The sequence below is a fragment of the Pseudophryne corroboree genome, chromosome 2, assembly GCF_028390025.1.
Source record: "Pseudophryne corroboree isolate aPseCor3 chromosome 2, aPseCor3.hap2, whole genome shotgun sequence".
Taxonomy (NCBI): domain Eukaryota; kingdom Metazoa; phylum Chordata; class Amphibia; order Anura; family Myobatrachidae; genus Pseudophryne; species Pseudophryne corroboree.
Genome location: NC_086445.1, coordinates 881,363,065 through 881,385,736, shown reverse-complemented (window position 1 = coordinate 881,385,736; position 22,672 = coordinate 881,363,065). Strand labels below are relative to the sequence as shown.

The following is a 22,672-nucleotide window of genomic DNA, read 5'->3' as shown; positions in this document are numbered from 1 at the left end:
GGGTTGGTTTGGACCCCCCCCAAAAAAGAAGCAATTAATCTCTCCTTGCACAAACTGGCTCTACAGAGGCAAGATGTCCACCTCATCTTCACCCTCCGATATATCACCGTGTACATCCCCCTCCTCACAGATTATCAATTCGTCCCCACTGGAATCCACCATCTCAGCTCCCTGTGTACTTTGTGGAGGCAATTGCTGCTGGTCAATGTCTCCGCGGAGGAATTGATTATAATTCATTTTAATGAACATCATCTTCTCCACATTTTCTGGATGTAACCTCGTACGCCGATTGCTGACAAGGTGAGCGGCGGCACTAAACACTCTTTCGGAGTACACACTTGTGGGAGGGCAACTTAGGTAGAATAAAGCCAGTTTGTGCAAGGGCCTCCAAATTGCCTCTTTTTCCTGCCAGTATAAGTACGGACTGTGTGACGTGCCTACTTGGATGCGGTCACTCATATAATCCTCCACCATTCTATCAATGTTGAGAGAATCATATGCAGTGACAGTAGACGACATGTCCGTAATCGTTGTCAGGTCCTTCAGTCCGGACCAGATGTCAGCATCAGCAGTCGCTCCAGACTGCCCTGCATCACCGCCAGCGGGTGGGCTCGGAATTCTGAGCCTTTTCCTCGCACCCCCAGTTGCGGGAGAATGTGAAGGAGGAGATGTTGACAGGTCGCGTTCCGCTTGACTTGACAATTTTGTCACCAGCAGGTCTTTCAACCCCAGCAGACCTGTGTCTGCCGGAAAGAGAGATCCAAGGTAGGCTTTAAATCTAGGATCGAGCACGGTGGCCAAAATGTAGTGCTCTGATTTCAACAGATTGACCACCCGTGAATCCTTGTTAAGCGAATTAAGGGCTGCATCCACAAGTCCCACATGCCTAGCGGAATCGCTCCGTGTTAGCTCCTCCTTCAATGCCTCCAGCTTCTTCTGCAAAAGCCTGATGAGGGGAATGACCTGACTCAGGCTGGCAGTGTCTGAACTGACTTCACGTGTGGCAAGTTCAAAGGGCATCAGAACCTTGCACAACGTTGAAATCATTCTCCACTGCACTTGAGACAGGTGCATTCCACCTACTATATCGTGCTCAATTGTATAGGCTTGAATGGCCTTTTGCTGCTCCTCCAACCTCTGAAGCATATAGAGGGTTGAATTCCACCTCGTTACCACTTCTTGCTTCAGATGATGGCAGGGCAGGTTCAGTAGTTTTTGGTGGTGCTCCAGTTTTCTGTACGTGGTGCCTGTACGCCGAAAGTGTCCCGCAATTCTTCTGGCCACCGACAGCATCTCTTGCACGCCCCTGTCGTTTTTTTAAAAATTCTGCACCACCAAATTCAAGGTATGTGCAAAACATGGGACGTGCTGGAATTGGCCCAGATTTAATGCACACACAATATTGCTGGCGTTGTCCGATGCCACAAATCCACAGGAGAGTCCAATTGGGGTAAGCCATTCCGCGATGATCTTCCTCAGTTGCCGTAAGAGGTTTTCAGCTGTGTGCGTATTCTGGAAAGCGGTGATACAAAGCGTAGCCTGCCTAGGAAAGAGTTGGCGTTTGCGAGATGCTGCTACTGGTGCCGCCGCTGCTGTTCTTGCGGCGGGAGTCCATACATCTACCCAGTGGGCTGTCACAGTCATATAGTCCTGACCCTGCCCTGCTCCACTTGTCCACATGTCCGTGGTTAAGTGGACATTGGGTACAGCTGCATTTTTTAGGACACTGGTGACTCTTTTTCTGAGGTCTGTGTACATTTTCGGTATCGCCTGCCTAGAGAAATGGAACCTAGATGGTATTTGGTACCGGGGACACAGTACCTCCAACAAGTCTCTAGTTGGCTCTGCAGTAATGATGGATACCGGAACCACGTTTCTCACCACCCAGGATGCCAAGGCCTCAGTTATCCGCTTTGCAGTAGGATGACTGCTGTGATATTTCATCTTCCTCGCAAAGGACTGTTGAACAGTCAATTGCTTACTGGAAGTAGTACAAGTGGGCTTACGACTTCCCCTCTGGGATGACCATCGACTGCCAGCGGCAACAACAGCAGCGCCAGCAGCAGTAGGCGTTACACGCAAGGATGCATCGGAGGAATCCCAGGCAGGAGAGGACTCGTCAGACTTGCCAGTGACATGGCCTGCAGGACTATTGGCATTCCTGGGGAAGGAGGAAATTGACACTGAGGGAGTTGGTGGGGTGGTTTGCGTGAGCTTGGTTACAAGAGGAAGGGATTTACTGGTCAGTGGACTGCTTCCGCTGTCACCCAAAGTTTTTGAACTTGTCACTGACTTATTATGAATGCGCTGCAGGTGACGTATAAGGGAGGATGTTCCGAGGTGGTTAACGTCCTTACCCCTACTTATTACAGCTTGACAAAGGGAACACACGGCTTGACACCTGTTGTCCGCATTTCTGGTGAAATACCTCCACACCGAAGAGCTGATTTTTTTGGTATTTTCACCTGGCATGTCAACGGCCATATTCCTCCCACGGACAACAGGTGTCTCCCCGGGTGCCTGACTTAAACAAACCACCTCACCATCAGAATCCTTCTGGTCAATTTCCTCCCCAGCGCCAGCAACACCCATATCCTCCTCATCCTGGTGTACTTCAACACTGACATCTTCAATCTGACTATCAGGAACTGGACTGCGGGTGCTCCTTTCAGCACTTGCAGGGGGCATGCAAATAGTGGAAGGTGCATGCTCTTCACGTCCAGTGTTGGGAAGGTCAGGCATCGCAAACGACACAATTGGACTCTCCTTGTGGATTTGGGATTTCAAAGAACGCACAGTTCTTTGCGGTGCTTTTGCCAGCTTGAGTCTTTTCAGTTTTCTAGCGAGAGGCTGAGTGCTTCCATCCTCATGTGAAGCTGAACCACTAGCCATGAACATAGGCCAGGGCCTCAGCCGTTCCTTGCCACTCCGTGTGGTAAATGGCATATTGGCAAGTTTACGCTTCTCCTCCGACAATTTTATTTTAGGTTTTGGAGTCCTTTTTTTTCTGATATTTGGTGTTTTGGATTTGACATGCTCTGTACTATGACATTGGGCATCGGCCTTGGCAGACGACGTTGCTGGCATTTCATCGTCTCGGCCATGACTAGTGGCAGCAGCTTCAGCACGAGGTGGAAGTGGATCTTGATCTTTCCCTAATTTTGGAACCTCAACTTTTTTGTTCTCCATATTTTATAGGCAGAACTAAAAGGCACCTCAGGTAAACAATGGAGATGGATGGATTGGATACTAGTATACAATTATGGACGGACTGCCACGGTTAGGTGGTATAAAAAAACCACGGTTAGGTGGTATATATTGTAATACAATTATGGATGGACGGACTGCCTGCCGAGTGCCGACACAGAGGTAGCCACAGCCGTGAACTACCGCACTGTACACTGGTTGATAAAGAGATAGTAGTATACTCGTAACAACTAGTATGACTGACTATGACGGTATAAAGAATGAAAAAAAAAACACGGTTAGGTGGTATATATTGTAATACAATTATGGATGGACGGACTGCCTGCTGAGTTCCGACACAGAGGTAGCCACAGCCGTGAACTACCGCACTGTACACTGGTTGATAAAGAGATAGTAGTATACTCGTAACAACTAGTATGACTGACTATGACGGTATAAAGAATGAAAAAAAAACCACGGTTAGGTGGTATATATTATAATACAATTATGGATGGACGGACTGCCTGCCGACTGCCGACACAGAGGTAGCCACAGCCGTGAACTACCGCACTGTACACTGGTTGATAAAGAGATAGTAGTATACTCGTAACAACTAGTATGACTGACTATGACGGTATAAAGAATGAAAAAAAAACCACGGTTAGGTGGTATATATTGTAATACAATTATGGATGGACGGACTGCCTGCCGAGTTCCGACACAGAGGTAGCCACAGCCGTGAACTACCGCACTGTACACTGGTTGATAAAGAGATAGTAGTATACTCGTAACAACTAGTATGACTGACTATGACGGTATAAAGAATGAAAAAAAAACCACGGTTAGGTGGTATATATTATAATACAATTATGGATGGACGGACTGCCTGCCGACTGCCGACACAGAGGTAGCCACAGCCGTGAACTACCGCACTGTACACTGGTTGATAAAGAGATAGTAGTATACTCGTAACAACTAGTATGACACTATGACGGTATAAAGAATGAAAAAAAAACCACGGTTAGGTGGTATATATTATAATAATACAATTATGGATGGACGGACTGCCTGCCGAGTTCCGACACAGAGGTAGCCACAGCCGTGAACTACCGCACTGTACACTGGTTGATAAAGAGATAGTAGTATACTCGTAACAACTAGTATGACTGACTATGACGGTATAAAGAATGAAAAAAAAACCACGGTTAGGTGGTATATATTGTAATACAATTATGGATGGACGGACTGCCTGCCGAGTTCCGACACAGAGGTAGCCACAGCCGTGAACTACCGCACTGTACACTGGTTGATAAAGAGATAGTAGTATACTCGTAACAACTAGTATGACTGACTATGACGGTATAAAGAATGAAAAAAAAACCACGGTTAGGTGGTATATATTGTAATACAATTATGGATGGACGGACTGCCTGCCGAGTTCCGACACAGAGGTAGCCACAGCCGTGAACTACCGCACTGTACACTGGTTGATAAAGAGATAGTAGTATACTCGTAACAACTAGTATGACTGACTATGACGGTATAAAGAATGAAAAAAAAACCACGGTTAGGTGGTATATATTATAATACAATTATGGATGGACGGACTGCCTGCCGACTGCCGACACAGAGGTAGCCACAGCCGTGAACTACCGCACTGTACACTGGTTGATAAAGAGATAGTAGTATACTCGTAACAACTAGTATGACACTATGACGGTATAAAGAATGAAAAAAAAACCACGGTTAGGTGGTATATATTATAATACAATTATGGATGGACGGACTGCCTGCCGACTGCCGACACAGAGGTAGCCACAGCCGTGAACTACCGCACTGTACACTGGTTGATAAAGAGATAGTAGTATACTCGTAACAACTAGTATGACACTATGACGGTATAAAGAATGAAAAAAAAACCACGGTTAGGTGGTATATATTATAATACAATTATGGATGGACGGACTGCCTGCCGAGTGCCGACACAGAGGTAGCCACAGCCGTGAACTACCGCACTGTACACTGGTTGATAAAGAGATAGTAGTATACTCGTAACAACTAGTATGACTGACTATGACGGTATAAAGAATGAAAAAAAAACCACGGTTAGGTGGTATATATTGTAATACAATTATGGATGGACGGACTGCCTGCCGAGTGCCGACACAGAGGTAGCCACAGCCGTGAACTACCGCACTGTACACTGGTTGATAAAGAGATAGTAGTATACTCGTAACAACTAGTATGACTGACTATGACGGTATAAAGAATGAAAAAAAAACCACGGTTAGGTGGTATATATTATAATACAATTATGGATGGACGGACTGCCTGCCGACTGCCGACACAGAGGTAGCCACAGCCGTGAACTACCGCACTGTACACTGGTTGATAAAGAGATAGTAGTATACTCGTAACAACTAGTATGACACTATGACGGTATAAAGAATGAAAAAAAAACCACGGTTAGGTGGTATATATTATAATACAATTATGGATGGACGGACTGCCTGCCGACTGCCGACACAGAGGTAGCCACAGCCGTGAACTACCGCACTGTACACTGGTTGATAAAGAGATAGTAGTATACTCGTAACAACTAGTATGACACTATGACGGTATAAAGAATGAAAAAAAAACCACGGTTAGGTGGTATATATTATAATACAATTATGGATGGACGGACTGCCTGCCGAGTGCCGACACAGAGGTAGCCACAGCCGTGAACTACCGCACTGTACACTGGTTGATAAAGAGATAGTAGTATACTCGTAACAACTAGTATGACTGACTATGACGGTATAAAGAATGAAAAAAAAACCACGGTTAGGTGGTATATATTATAATACAATTATGGATGGACGGACTGCCTGCCGACTGCCGACACAGAGGTAGCCACAGCCGTGAACTACCGCACTGTACACTGGTTGATAAAGAGATAGTAGTATACTCGTAACAACTAGTATGACACTATGACGGTATAAAGAATGAAAAAAAAACCACGGTTAGGTGGTATATATTATAATACAATTATGGATGGACGGACTGCCTGCCGACTGCCGACACAGAGGTAGCCACAGCCGTGAACTACCGCACTGTACACTGGTTGATAAAGAGATAGTAGTATACTCGTAACAACTAGTATGACACTATGACGGTATAAAGAATGAAAAAAAAACCACGGTTAGGTGGTATATATTATAATAATACAATTATGGATGGACGGACTGCCTGCCGACTGCCTACACAGAGGTAGCCACAGCCGTGAACTACCGCACTGTACACTGGTTGATAAAGAGATAGTAGTATACTCGTAACAACTAGTATGACTATGACGACGGTATAAAGAAAGAAAAAAAAATACCACGGTTAGGTGGTATATAATTATACAATTATGGATGGACGGACTGCCTGCCGAGTGCCGACTGCCGACACAGAGGTAGCCACAGCCGTGAACTACCGCACTGTACTGTGTCTGCTGCTAATATAGACTGGTTGATAAAGAGATAGTATACAACAATATACTACTATACTGGTGGTCAGGCACTGGTCACCACTAGTCACACTGGCAGTGGCACTCCTGCAGCAAAAGTGTGCACTGTTTAATTTTAAATTAATATAATATTATGTACTCCTGGCTCCTGCTATAACAACCTGCAGTGCTCCCCAGTCTCCCCCACAATTATTATAAGCTTTTATACATTGATGTGCAGCACACTGGGCTGAGCTGAGTGCACACAGACTGAGTCACACTGTGTGACTGCTGTGTATCGTTTTTTTCAGGCAGAGAACGGATATAGCAGAGAACGGATATATTAAATAAAAGTTAACTTAACAACAACTGCACTGGTCACTGTGGTAAACTCTGTCTGCACAATCTCTCTCTCTCTCTCTCTCTCTTCTAATCTATTCTAATGGAGAGGACGCCAGCCACGTCCTCTCCCTATCAATCTCAATGCACGTGTGAAAATGGCGGCGACGCGCGGCTCCTTATATAGAATCCGAGTCTCGCGAGAATCCGACAGCGTCATGATGACGTTCGGGCGCGCTCGGGTTAACCGAGCAAGGCGGGAAGATCCGAGTCGCTCGGACCCGTGAAAAAAAAAGTGAAGTTCGTGCGGGTTCGGATTCAAAGAAACCGAACCCGCTCATCTCTAATATATATATATTCCTTTTTTTACGGCAATACCCACATGAGAGGGAGAGACATTCTACTTAGAAGGAAGAAGGTATCAGCAGCGAAAGAAACCTTTATACGTTTGAAGCAGCCTCCTTTATAGTGAGTGAGGTATGCCTATCTTTCTCGTGTAAAAGGGTTTACCGTGAGAGCAAAGTGGTGGATTAAAGATACCTTTATGAATTTAACCTTTTCTTTGGAAAAGTGAGTTGGGGTACGCCTTTTTGGTGAAATAACCACGTTCTTCACTGTCTGATAAGTCCAGAAACAAAAGACACTCTATGGACTGTTAGAGAATTTTCTATTATATAATCACACAAACCTACAGTTTGGATAAGTGTTGTACAGGTGAAAACGATTTTACACATATATATTTTTTTTTTTCACGGTAATACCCATACGAGAGGGAAGGACATTTTGCTTAGGAAGAAGAAAGAACTATCAGCAAAAGAAACCTTGATGTGTTTGAAGCAGCCTCCTTTATTGTGAGTGAGGTATGCCCATCTTCTTCCCGTGCAAAAGGATGTGACCGTGAGAGTGATTCTGTCTAACACAGTGGTGGATGAAAGATACCTTTATGAGTGTAATCTTTTCTTTGGAAAAGTGAGTTGGGGTACGCCTCTTTGGTGAAATAATCACGTCCTTCACTGTCTGATACGTTCAGTTAATAAAAGACATTTATGGACTGTTAAAGACTTTGTCACACATTTATATAATCCTTTCTTTTCATGGTGACATCTACACGAGTGAAAGGAAGGTTCCGTCAAAGAAGAACATTGAGGAACGTATTGTAAAGTATCAATTACGTTAACACTATAGCGCCTGTATTCGTTTGAGTCCCACACATTCTTTATGTTAAATCTGGTTGTGCAATAGTGTTCAGCATATGTGTAAGGGTCATTATGCGTTTCATGTGTACAATGCATTAATAATGTGCAGCAAATGTGTATAGAAAGGGCACTACTGTGTGGTCTAATGTGAATAAAAAGCAATATGGTATGGTGTAATGTAAATAAGGAGCAATATGGTCTGGTGTAATTAGAATAAAGAGCAATATGGTGTGGTGTAATGTGAATAAGGAGCAATTCAGTATGATGTTATGTGAAAGAGGGGCACTACTGTGAGGAGCAACGTATATAAGGTAAAGTGGTATTACTGTGTGATGTAATGTGAATAAGGGACACTATCGCATGATAAATTGTGAACAAAGTTGCAGTACTGTGTGGCATAATTTGAATTGGGGGTACTACTGTGTGGCCATGCCCCTTCCCAGCAAGAACACATACCTTTTTGGGCTGTGCGCCGAATGTGCACACTGTTCTTATTTAAATTACAAGGGGTAGGAAAACCAAAATAAGGACTGGTATAGGTGAGGGGTGATGGTGCTGGGAAAGGGGTGCAGGGTCAGATGTGGAACTAGCTTTGGTGCTGGGGGGCACCAGCCAAAATCTTGCCTAGGGCATCATATTGGGTAGGGCCGGCTCTGGCTGTAGTTTACATTCAGTTTCATCTTTGCAGCATGTGATCAGCAGAGCAGGATTAAGAGTGGGCACAGGGGACAAGTTACCCCATCCCCTACCTCCCCGCCAGTGCATTTAATCATTGCAGTGCACTGCTGCACTGGAAAAAAAGCATCCTGAGGTCCGAAAAGGGGGCGGGGCTAAACGGCACTGTACACAGTGCCATGCCAGCCAGCCAGTAACATGGGAGAGAAGAGGGAAAGAGAGCAGCATCACAGCCTAAATAGTGAGTATGTCTCAGGGAAGGGGCACTGTATGTGTGTGTGACTACTATATATGTGTGTATGAATGTGTGCTTGCGTGTGACTGTATATGAATAGGTGTGTGACTACATATCTATATCGTACCCTCCAACTGTACCTTTTTGGCAGGTACAGTACCTTTTTTTAATGGTCTGTAACGATTTTTGGCTCTCCAAACTTCCATTAAAAGTATAGGAAAAGGGACGTGGCCACTCCCCTTTACCCGTGGCCATGCCCCCTTTTCTAATTTGTACCAATTTTTATGTGTAAAATGTTGGAGGGTATGCTGTATGTGTGCTCATGTGTCACTGTATGTATACGTGTCACTATATATGTATGGGATGTAGTTATGTGACCGACGGTCAGGAGACCGCTGGTCACAATACCGGCACCTACATACCGTCCTCTGAACATCCCGACAGTCGGCATGCCGACAAACAGGGACTATGCCCACTCGTGGGTGTCCACGACACCCATAGATTGGGAATAGAACCTGTGGCGTGGGAATAGAACCGTTGTTGTGCTCACCGCCCCTCCTGCCGCCTCCATTTTACAACCGGGATCCCAGTGTCGTGATGCTGACCATCAGTGAAACAGCCCCAACCCATATGTATTTATACATATGTATGTATGTATGTATGTATGTATGTGTGCATGTATGTGTTTAGGTGTGTGATTTTATGTATCAATGTATGGGTTATTTAATTTTTTGATCTGTAGCCCAAATAAATATCACTGCTGAATATGGGGGGAGGGGAGTTAACGTCTCGCCCTGGGTGACAAAACTCCTAGTTTCGTCCCTTATCTAAATAAATAAATACATGGACCACTGTAATTGCAGTGAAATGGGGTCAGCTTTTTATTGAAAGGGTTTAAACTAACTATTTAAGTTTAAGCTAACTAAAGTATGGTGACAGGATAAGAAAGGCCTAGTGTAAGCAAACACTTAACATTAACTGTAAGAACCAGGGCCAACTGCCCAACAGGCAAGGAATAGCCAACTGCCACCTTCCTTGCCCATCTGACTCACCAAGGCCAACCACACCAAGCCTTGCGGGAACAACACCACAAACCGATGAGGCCATCTGCCCACATCAGCATCGACTTGTGGCAGCAGTTCAGCAGAGGACTATATACACAGCCGGAGGTGCGGCACTCACAGATAAAGAGCACACTTGTTACCACAGCATATCCAGTGATATATATACACAAATACCTGTATGTTCCCCCGGGTAGTGCCTCGCCTGCAGTGACGCCCGGCAAAAAGCTGCAGCCACTTCGTACCCTCTCTTCACTGGCACTGGTGTACAGTACCGTACTTCACTGTACAAAGTGAAACTGTAAATAAACTACAGCTCCCAGCAGCCATTGCTTCCAGAAGCTCACAGCATCATGGCTCACGGCTCACAGCAAGCTCACGGCTGCTCATTCTAAGCATGGATTGAGAGGAGTATTCTCAGGGGTATTTAGCTCCTTTCCATGAATAGTAAGGATCTTTACAATCTCATGCGGAGCATAGGCAAATGCAGGGGGTGTTCTAGTTGCCCAGAAACCCTGCAAAGTGCAGGGTGCTTAGATTGTGGAATGATGCCCACATCCAAAAAATAAAACATTCAGCTTAGGCATGCTCTCCCTACTATCACACCTAATGGCTTCTTGTCATCAATGGCCACATATGTGCCTGAAATATTATGTACACTGTACAAGAGCTAAGTATGCCCCCTTCATGTGCTGTCCACACTTGCTCTAAAATCAAGCATTTGGAAACCCTGCTCTACAGATCCTGTGTTTGCCACTGTGAAGGGTACATAGATCAAGGAGAGGGACGTTTACGGGCACAGCCAGTTACCGACGGGCCCATAACTGAACCAGAAGCACATACCCACGCATTGGCATTCAGGGTAAAGAAAGAAAGGGTAGGGAGAAAGCAACTGGCTCTGGTGTGGCAAAACATGTACAGTATATAAAAATAAACACAGATAGCGAACAAAGCCGGCCTGGTGGTCAGTACATGTAACCTACTACTCCACCAGGGGCACTTTAAGAGAGGAAGAGGCCCATATGCTGCCTCCTCCGTTCGGGACCCCTCCTATCTGCTGGCAGTGCTGGAGAGTCTGAGCACTAGAGGGCATGCGCAGAACACTGTAAAAATGTCCGATGTGCCATTATTATGATGATTCCAGAGCACTGCTGACATCGACGCGGGACTCCGGAGGGGTAAGTATTAAAAAAATGGGGGAAGTGTGTGCGGTGGGGGCCCCCTCTGGACTCAGGGGCCCATGTGCACCCCACACACTGCACCCATTATAGATACGCCAGTGTACCTCACCGATGCCGGTACCAACCTCACCTCATCTAAAAAAGACAAAGAAAATACCAATTACAGTAATATGACAATGAGCATAGATAAGAAAAAAATGAGTGCATGCTAAACAGGAAAAAATTAAAAAAATTGTATCATTTGTGAAAATGTTCAGCAATGATAGGAACAAGTGTACCATGGAACACAAAAGCATAAAAGGCATATACAGGAACTATCCATTACTACTGTAAGTTGCAGGAGTATACAACTAGGGTCCACTGAGCCCAAGCGAACAGCGTGGGGTCTAGAGTGCTTCTTTTGATATTGTGATCTAAAAACGACTGTAGTTGGCAAGCTAAGATGGTGACAACAGTAGAACATCCAGTCGGGATGAGAAGGTCAAGCATTTCACCTCTGAATAGCAAGCACTTCTGTTTATGTAAGAGGTGCGGCTGCGCGTGTGGTGGTGCCTGCTGCCGTGCAGGTGTAGTCTCGGTACTCACCAGGCGCCGCTCTCTCTCACCTTCAGGTACCGGAACCTTCAACGGACCTGGCAATCTTCAATCGGATCCGGACACGGCGATTCCCTCTCGGAGCTGACCGACGACCGAGCTGAGGAGAGAATAGTTTACCTTAAAGGGGGTATCGACCCTTCTTCCACTGGAAAAGGGGATACCCCAGGGGTGACCGCGACCTTCACCGGTTGGGTGAAAGGTCATCACTGGCACAAAGCCTCAGCCACCCAGCTTTCACACACTCGCGCTCTCGCACGTAGTGTGATGAAAAGGATTCTCACGTCCGTGAGCAATCCCGACTCCGGCGCTCGGGGACAGACAAGGGACAAACGTACACGGATGCTACTCACCGTCACAAGTCTTGCACTCCGATCTTCTCCACTTACAGGTCCCTGTAAGGAAACAAAGAGAAACAGCCGTGCAGGGCCAAGAACTACCCTAGTGTGCGTCCGCTACACTAGCTACATAAACAGAGCCCTCAAACTAGCTCGTGTGGGTGGTGCAACACAACTATGCACAACTTAAACAACGCATACACTTTGCCCTGCACGGTAACTACATACACCACAATATCGGAATACAAGATCACACGGTGCTGTCCCTTTAAATCCCTCCCGCTGGAAAGGGGGTGGGCGCCGCACGGCCTACCCACCTCCTGTACCTTCCCTTATGTGGGCCCCAGGCCTGCCTAAATACCTCAATGCCTAGCGCCCAGTGCCACCTTTATTCACCTCGGGGGTCTTATTCACTGGGCCTAGCGCCCTCTAGCTGCACACAGGCCGGAGGCCTGATTCCGCCCACGGGCCTAGCGCCTGCCTAACTTGTTGCCCGTTGGGTGACCTGGGCCTTGTGCCCAGGGTCACCTTATATGTACCTACTGCCCAAAATACACTAGGGCCTAATGCCCTCTATTTGTCCCCCAGGCCTATTGCCTGCTTTTGTCTCTCGGGCCTAGTGCCCGCCTACTGTGCCGGAGAGGGGGTGGCTTGGGCCTAATGCCCAAACCCCCGTGACAGTCAATGACCCCCGCACTCCTAACTGCGCTCGGGCCTATTGCCCGCACGTGACCACGGGCCTAATGCCCGAACACCCGGTGGTCTAGGGAGGTGAGGGGGTACAGGGGCGCCTGACAAGGGCCTACCTGACCCGGTGGGGAGGCACCGGGGGGGAGCTTCGTCAGCTCTCTTCCTTTCCACCCCTGGTGACCTCTCCGGCGCTCCTTTTCACTCTTCGGCCGCTGGCCCGTCCTGGCCAGCGGCACCGCCGTCGCCTCGCCGCGTCCAGCCGCCGCTGGACATCTTCTTTCCCAGGGCTGGAGTCTTTTGGCCTTTTCCGTGGCCGCCCGAGCTCTTCGGCGCTCTTCCGCGCGCCCTCCGTCGACGGCTTCCGTCCCGCGTCTCTCCTCTTCGCGCTCCTGCGCGCGGACTTAACTTCAGGCTCCCGCCCGGCGTCTGACGTCAGACGCTGGGGGCGGGGCCTATGACGCGGCGAGCGCCGATTGGCTCGCCGCGCCCCTCTCCGATTGGCTGGCGCCCCGCGAGCCGTGATTGGCTCGCGGACGGCGCCAGATTCAAACAGCCTCCAACGGCGCTTCTCATTGGCGGTCCGAGCGGCGCAAAGTTTAAAGCGCCGCCGCGCTGCTACCCGCCGCCGACAGCCTGGTGCAGGGAAACATCCGATCCCTGCACCAGACACCCGCCGCCACGCACTGACAGGCGCTGGGGGCAGACAAGCTGCCCAAGCGCTGCCCACAGTCAGCACCGCTGATGTGCCTACAGGGCACATCTCTACATTTCCCCCCCCTTTTTCCTTTGTAGTCCCTACAAAGGTCTCCACTATGTCCCTTGTCCGCGGGTCAGGAAATTCCGAGATCACTCCGGCGAGGTTGTGTTCGAGGGCCCAGCCCGGACGGGCTGTGACCCCACATCCTTCCACCTCCGGGTTCCTCTTCTTACCTCCTGACCTCCATCGGCGGATCCTCTGGGGGAGTGCCATCTCCTCGCGGTCGCTCGACGTTGGCCACCAAGGGGAATCTTCCTCCACGGGGACAACAGTCACCCACTCTTGACCTTTCAGATCGTCTGTGGCATCGTCCCTGTCTTCAGGGGGTGGTACCGACCACCACCCAACAGTGGAATCCTCCGGGGCATCCGTTTCCTCCCGGGCAACAACCACCATCTGTCGCATCTCCTCGTGGGGCATCTCCAAAGGTCCCATGTCTTCCTCTGGAACGGGTCCTCCCACGGCATCTCGATCCTCTCCCCGTACGTCCGTCCATTTCGGCACTTCCGGCAGGTCTTCTTGCTCCAGGACCATCTCCTCCTTTTCACGGAGGGCATTCAACTGGGAGCACGACTCCACCTGATCCTGCCAGTCACTCTCGTCGGCGCTTCCGATGCCAGAGTCGTCCTCCATCTGTTCTTGGAGGGATTCGTCGGCGGACAGCTCTCCGTAGTCCGAGTCCTCCTCCGATATCTGGACTGGGGTATTACTTTCCTCCTCAGCGTACTTCTTCGCTTCCGCTTGCACCTCTGCTTCCTCAGCGTACTTCTTCGCTTCCGCTGGCATCGTTACTTCCTCAGAGTACTCCTTCGCTTCCGCTGGCATCTCTAGGTACCCAGGACACATCTGTTCCGCACGTCCTGGTCGTGGACGGTTCCATCGCGGGGAGATTCCAGATGTCTCAGTCACTGGGTCTTCACGCTTTTCTTCGCCGCGTGGTCTCTTCACCTCCCAGTCATCCACCTCCGCCTTATGCGGGAAAGGATTCTGCCTTACTGGGGTCACTTTCTTGGGACAGAGTAGGTCCGCGGCATCTTCCCAGTGGCACTCACTGGCCGCATGTCCTGGTCGCCGACACTTCCAACAAGGGAGGGCCACTGCCACCTTCTCCAAGACGGGTTCCTGGTCCACCTCCTTCACTGGGGAATCTTCACCCGTTGGTTCCGGCTCAGAGGAAATGGGCACCTGCGAACTACCTTCAAGCAGGGTCTTCCGCTCCATTTCCCTGGTTTCCTCCTCCCATCTCTGGGCGCGACCATCCGCAATCATCCGGTCTTCATTCCACGGACAATCGGGAAGCGCATGTCCTCTCGCCTCGCAGAGCGCACACACAGGCTCTGCAGCCACCCGGTCCCAAAGCTGCTGACGAGACTCCGTCATCTGCTTCACCGTGGCCTCGTAGTCCGTCCTGTCTTCAGTCCATGGACATTCCAGGAGCCGATGTTGGGGATCTCCACAGCTTTCACACCAGGAATCAACCTCGTCTTGGCTCAACTCTTCGTCCCAGGGACAACTGTTATGCTCATGCCCGTAGTTTCCGCAGAGCAAACACCAGGACTCCTTCTTCGCTTGGCCCTTCCGACGTCTTCGGTCCGCTTCCTGGACCACCTTCTTTGGGGACGTCTCTCGCCAAGTACACTTGTCTGCAAAGTGCCCTGTTTGCCGACATTTCTTGCAGGGCGTCACAGCGGCCTTCTTGCGCCCCTTCTCCCGGCTCTCTTCCTTTTCACGCTGGACCGACCGCTGCACCATCTTCAGGAGGTCTGCCCCAGACACCGTCACCCAGTCGCTCTGGTCCGCACACGTCCGGGGGTGAGTCTGTTCCGGAGCCGTCCGCAGGGAGGTCTTCTTGGTGGCGTTCCACATCGTGTCCGTGATCCGGTATCCTTGATCCTGCCGACTACGCCAAAATGTAAGAGGTGCGGCTGCGCGTGTGGTGGTGCCTGCTGCCGTGCAGGTGTAGTCTCGGTACTCACCAGGCGCCGCTCTCTCTCACCTTCAGGTACCGGAACCTTCAACGGACCTGGCAATCTTCAATCGGATCCGGACACGGCGATTCCCTCTCGGAGCTGACCGACGACCGAGCTGAGGAGAGAATAGTTTACCTTAAAGGGGGTATCGACCCTTCTTCCACTGGAAAAGGGGATACCCCAGGGGTGACCGCGACCTTCACCGGTTGGGTGAAAGGTCATCACTGGCACAAAGCCCCAGCCACCCAGCTTTCACACACTCGCGCTCTCGCGCGTAGTGTGATGAAAAGGATTCTCACGCTAGTGAGCAATCCCGACTCCGGCGCTCGGGGACAAACAAGGGACAAACGTACACGGATGCTACTCACCGTCACAAGTCTTGCACTCCAATCTTCTCCACTTACAGGTCCCTGTAAGGAGGCAAAGAAAAACAGCCGTGCAGGGCCAAGAACTACCCTAGTGTGCGTCCGCTACACTAGCTACATAAACAGAGCCCTCAAACTAGCTCGTGTGGGTGGTGCAACACAACTATGCACAACTTAAACAACGCATACACTTTGCCCTGCACGGTAACTACATACACCACAATATCGGAATACAAGATCACACGGTGCTGTCCCTTTAAATCCCTCCCGCTGGAAAGGGGGTGGGCGCCGCACGGCCTACCCACCTCCTGTACCTTCCCTTATGTGGGCCCCAGGCCTGCCTAAATACCTCAGGGTGGCCTGGGCCTAGCGCCCAGTGCCACCTTTATTCACCTCGGGGGTCTTATTCACTGGGCCTAGCGCCCCCTAGCTGCACACAGGCCAGAGGCCTGATTCCGCCCACGGGCCTAGCGCCCGCCTAACTTGTTGCCCGTTGGGTGACCTGGCCTTGTGCCCAGGGTCACCTTATATGTACCTACTGCCCAAAATACACTAGGGCCTAATGCCCTCTATTTGTCCCCCAGGCCTATTGCCTGCTTTTGTCCCTCGGGCCTAGTGCCCGCCTACTGTGCCGGAGAGGGGGTGGCTTGGGCCTAATGCCCAAACCCCCGTGACAGTCAATGACCCCCGCACTCCTAACTGCGCTCGGACCTATTGCCCGCACGTGACCACGGGCCTAATGCCCGAACACCCGGTGGTCTAGGGAGGTGAGGGGGTACAGGGCGCCTGACAAGGGCCTACCTGACCCCGTGGGGGAGGCACCGGGGGGGAGCTTCGTCAGCTCTATTCCTTTCCACCCCTGGTGACCTCTCCGGCGCTCCTTTTCACTCTTCGGCCGCTGGCCCGTCCTGGCCAGCGGCGCCGCCGTCGCCTCGCCGCGTCCAGCCGCCGCTGGACATCTTCTTTCCCAGGGCTGGAGTCTTCTGGCCTTTTCCGTGGCCGCCCGAGCTCTTCAGCGCTCTTCCGCGCGCCCTCTGTCGTCTGCTTCCGTCCCGCGTCTCTCCTCTTCGCGCTCCTGCGCGCGGACTTAACTTCAGGCTCTCGCCCGGCGTCTGACGTCAGACGCTGGGGGCGGGGCCTATGACGCGGCGAGCGCCGATTGGCTCGCCGCGCCCCTCTCCGATTGGCTGGCGCCCCGCGAGCCGTGATTGGCTCGCGGACGGCGCCAGATTCAAACAGCCTCCAGTGGCGCTTCTCATTGGCGGTCCGAGCGGCGCCAAGTTTAAAGCGCCGCCGCGCCGCTACCCGCCACCGACAGCCTGGTGCAGGGAAACATCCGATCCCTGCACCAGACACCCGCCGCCACGCACTGACAGGCGCTGGGGGCAGACAAGCTGCCCAAGCGCTGCCCATAGTCAGCACCGCTGATGTGCCTACAGGGCACATCTCTACATTTACACATCTACAACTCACGATCATAACATTTATCCTGCATGTGAATGTCCATTGCCACCCAGTTACACCCACTCAGCCAAATTTCCACTTGCATACGCTCTAAGGGGGTCATTCCGACCCGATTGCTTGCTGCAGTTTATCGCAGCGCAGCGATCGGGTCAGAATTGCACATGCTCCGGTGCCGCAGTGCGCTGGCGCATGCGGGACGGCCGAAGGCCGTCGTTCAGTAGCGATCGCCTATGCCTGAGTGGGCTGGATGGCGGCGTTAAGCCATTTAGGGGGTGCGGTCCGGCCAACGCAGGCATGGCCGGACTGTTGGGGGGGCGGGCGGCGGCAACTGTGTGACGTCTCACGCTGCTGCTGCGGCCAGTGGCAGCGACGATCAACTCCCGGCCAGCCGCAGGAGCTGCGCTGGCCGGGAGTTACTCCACAAATACAAAAGCATCGCCGCTGTGCGATGCTTTTGTATTTGTGCGGTGTGGGGGAGGGGGGGCAGACTGACATGCGGGGCGTCCCCCAGCATGTCAGGGAAGATGATAGTACCAGTGCTAAATTTAGCACAGCTACGATCAACTCGGAATTACCCCCTAAATTGCCACAGTTGCTCAAAGTTGCGTATGCAGGCTCCAATGCAGATAGAGTTACTTAAAAACCACAGGGTCCGTCCACAAAGTGGACTTGTATGCAACTCTTAATCAACCCCTGGAGGTGATATATAAATTGCCTAGGCACACCAGACAAGAAGATAATGCCTTATCTGTATGGACGCAGCCTTATCTGCATACGTCTGATGAAGTAAACAATATGTCTGCTTATACTTATGTTTACTGTTTCTAAGCAGAGAAAACATTACCTTAATTTATTTCTATTTTTCAGGTATGTTACAGATGCCACAGTTGCTGTATTTATAGCCATCGTGCTATTTCTATTCCCTTCTGAATTTCCCTCATGTAAGCCCAAAGACCCCGAGCAGACAGGTAAGAGTGTCTTTAGTTTTAGCAGCTGTAATGTATGATCAGGGCCGGATTGAGGGCTACATGGGCCTGGGGCTGATAATGCTCAGGGGCCTAATGTGAGAAGTAGAGATACTGTGACCAGTGCTGTGTGAGTGGGGCCAGTGCCAGGTGGGTGTGCGCTACCCCTTCACTATCTTTCCCAAAGATGCCCAAAATGTACAACTAAAAAAATTGCATCATTTTGTTAATTAATAGTATACATATGATTTATGACTGGTCATGGTGCCAGCTGGGCGGCTGGTCATAATCATGCTGTCATGATGATAGGCCTATATCTATGTGGAGGCCTGACGCTGCAGTTTCATTTTCCCCAATGTTAATCTGGCCCTGTGGATGATAAATGTAAAAGTGCATTTCTACTCCTATGCGTGTGGTATAAAAGATAGACAGTGTCTAGTTAGACAGTCAATAGATAGACACCATATGTCAGACAGACATTAGGTTGACAGGGTCAAAAGGTCGACAGGGTCAAAAGGTCGACATGAAAAAGGTAGCCAGTATGAAAGGTCGACAGGGTCAAAAGGTCGACAGGTCAAAAGGTCAACATTAAAATGGTCGACATAAAAAAGGTAGACACTATGGGGGTAATTCTGAGTTGATCGCAGCACCAAGTTTGTAAGCAATTGGGCAAAACCATGTGCACTGCGGGGGGGGGGGGGGCAGATATAACATGTGCAGAGAGAGTTAGATTTGGGTGGGTTATTTTGTCTCTGTGCAGAGTAAATACTGGCTGCTTTATTTTTACACTGCAATTTAGATTTCAGTTTGAATACACCCCACCCAATCTAACTCTCTCTGCACATGTTATATCTCTGTCCCCCTGCAGGGCACATGGGGGGTCATTCCGAGTTGTTCGCTCGGTAAAAATCTTCGCATCGCAGCGATTTTCCGCTTAATGCGCATGCGCAATGTCCGCACTGCGACTGCGCCAAGTAAATTTGCTATGCACTTAGGAATTTTACTCACGGCATTTTCATCGTTCTGGCGATCGTAATGTGATTGACAGGAAATGGGTGTTACTGGGCGGAAACAGGCCGTTTTATGGGCGTGTGGGAAAAAACGCTACCGTTTCCGGAAAAAACGCAGGAGTGGCCGGAGAAACGGGGGAGTGTCTGGGCGAACGCTGGGTGTGTTTGTGACGTCAAACCAGGAACGACAAGCAGTGAAATGATCGCAGATGCCGAATAAGTCTGGAGCTACTCAGAAACTGCTACGAGGTGTGTATTCGCAATATTGCGAATACATCGTTCGCAATTTTAAGATGCTAAGATTCACTCCCAGTAGGCAGCGACTTAGCATGAGCAAATCTGCTAAAATCCACTTGCGAGCGAACAACTCGGAATGACCCCCATGGTTTTGCCCATTAGCTAACAAATTTGCTGCTGCGATCAACTCAGAATTAGGTCCTATGTTTTTTTGCATTTTTGTGGTTTGTGTGGATAGTTTTGTCATCTGGGACCCCCAATTGTAGAAAGGCATACCCTGGCGGGGCTCGCTACGCTTCAGGCTCGGTGGCTCGCTGCGCTCGCCACAAAGTTTATAACCAACTCTATGCCGACATGGATAGGAAAGGTATAAAATAGTCCAAAAACATGTTAAATAAAAAAAAAAACATTTGTCAATCTTTTTTATGTCGACCATTTTCATGTCAACCTTTTGACCTTGTCGACCTTTTGTACTGTCTACCCTTTTCATGTCGACATTTTGACCCTGTCGACCTAATGTCTGTCTAACATATGGTCTCTATCTATTGACTGTCTAACTAGACACTGTCTATCAACCGGATACCCTACTCTATAGCTTAAGAGGCCTATTTATTATTATTTTTACTAAAATAATGTGAAAAACTTTGTTTTCACACCCGTTTCACATTATTTTAGTATCACTTCAATGTATTAAAGGACTTTTGGAGTAGTTTTCGTGAAAAAACTGCTCCAAACCTTTTAATTCACTTTTTTGTAGTAAAGGACAACGTATTCCCCATACTTATAATGGGAAATGAGATCTGGGCCGAATTTACTAAAATAAAAAATGTGAAAAAAAATCACAGTGAGCCCTGTGATAATTTCGACAGCTCAGGGCAGCACTGCGATAAGCTGCCTTCTGCCCAGCTTTTTCTGCCCCCTGGAGTGGGCAGATGGACACACAAGCTGATCACTTGTAAAAAGAAAATAAAAAGTAAAAACCCCCCAAAAAACATAATTACCAGTCCAGGAGCCGTTGATCGGTACTCTGGTGCGGGTCCTCCATGTGCTGCGCTCTGACCCCCAATGCAATAAAGTGATGCTACAAAACGGCAGCTCACTTTACACACCAGAAGTGACAGCTGACGGGGGGACCACCTAGCTGCGGTGGTAGCAGCAATGTAGGCGGTGTTGGCGCATGCGCAGCAGGACATTTTTCATGAAAAATACCTCAATGATGCTGTGGACAATTATTGCAGGGACAGAGCTTGCTCGCAAGCTCTGTCTCTGCATATGATAATTGATACATCTGTGCGGATGTGGATTCGGCCAATTTTATCACCTCACATCCGCATCCTTCGATACGGATGATGATAAATAGGCCCATACGGGTCTATTTACTAAGCCTTGGATGGAGATAAAGTCGCTGGAGATAAAGTACCAGCCAATTGGCTCCTAACTGTAATTTTTCAAACACAGCCCATGGCATAGTAGTTAGGAGCCAATTGGCTGGTACTTTATCTCCAGTGACTTTATCTCCATCCAAGGCTTAGTAAATAGACCCCTAGTCACAGAATAGTTTTTGCTTATTAAAGATGCCACCTACAGTACTCTTATTCTAAAAGAAAAACAGAACAGCAGACAGTTTGGAGGACAGCGGTTGCACCACAAACTGGTGTGCATGCTCCAGTTTGCTTCCCTTACATGAAACAGTCAGGCTTGGATTAAAGTTATACATAGTCACAGTTACATAGAGAAGGTAAATATTTAACTAGAGATGAGCAGGTTCAGTTCACTGAGAATCGAACCCTCCCCGAACTTCACTACCCAAGCCCAGATCCGAGTCAGGCTTGAGTTTTCCCGCCTGACTCGGAAACCAGAACGAGGCAAAATGTCATCACCCCGCTGTCAGATTCTCGTGGGGTTTGGATTCCATATAAGGAGCCACACGTCACTGCCATTTTCACTCCGGCATTGGAGAGTGTAGCGAGAGAACGTGTCTCCGTCCTCAGTGTCCTGCATCAGTACAGTGGTAGTGTCTTGTGCTGCATCAGTCCAGTCACAGTGGTGATGTCCTCTGCTGCCATATGTCCAGTGCTGCTGTATAAGTCCAGTCCAGTGGTGCTGTGTTGTGCTGCATCAGTTCAGTTGTGGTGTATTGTGCTGCATCAGTCCAGTCACAGTGGTGGTGTCCTCTGCTGCCATATGTCCAGTGCTGCTGTATAAGTCCAGTGCAGTGGTGTTGTGTTGTGCTGCATCAGTTCAGTGGTGGTATCTTGTGCTGCATCAGTCCAGTCCCAGTGGTGATGTCCTCTGCTGTCATATGTCCAGTGATACTGCCGTATATGTCCAGCGATACTGCCATATAATTTCAGTGATACTGCCGTATATGTCCAGTGGTACTGCCGTATAAATCCAGTGATACTGGCGTATAAGTCCAGTGATACTACCATATTATTCCAGTGATACTGCCATATAATTCCAGTGGTACTGGCATAAAGGTCCAGTGATACTGCCGTATAAATCCAGTCCAGTGGTTGTTAGGCGCCGGGGTCCGCTTGTCTGCGCGGCCCGGCGCCTAGCAACTAGAGACGCTGTGCGCGTACAGCCGCCGGCTCCCTAGCAACGCTAGACGCCGGGCGCGCTGAGCCGCACGGACCCTAGCAACGGGGACGCCACTGGCGGACCGCGTTCCCCGTTGCTAGGCTTTAGGAAATTAAGATATTCACCTGCTCTCTGGCCGTGCAGCAAGGCAGCTGCACGGCATTTATTCTAATCAGCCTTTAGCAGCTGATTGGAGGACTCCTTGTTAAATACACTCCCAGGGCTTCTCACAGACGCCGGTAATAGCTTCCTGCATGCTGCCTTTGTTTGCTGAGAGTCTGTTTCCAGTCCTGCTGTATCCGGTCATTCCAGTCCTCAGAAGTCCGGTATTCGGGAGTTGTCATCTCATCCCAA

At 49.5% G+C, this 22,672-nt stretch overlaps 1 protein-coding gene across 1 annotated transcript in view; it reads left to right on the top strand.

Moving 5' to 3' along the window:
- LOC135051349 (solute carrier family 13 member 2-like) overlaps positions 1 to 22,672 on the top strand; it is a 257,947-nt gene that overhangs the window by 197,938 nt on the left and 37,337 nt on the right. The window contains exon 8 of the mRNA XM_063957395.1: positions 18,391 to 18,491. Within this exon, the coding sequence (XP_063813465.1) occupies positions 18,391 to 18,491 (101 nt within the window). The remainder of the gene's footprint in view (positions 1 to 18,390; positions 18,492 to 22,672) is intronic.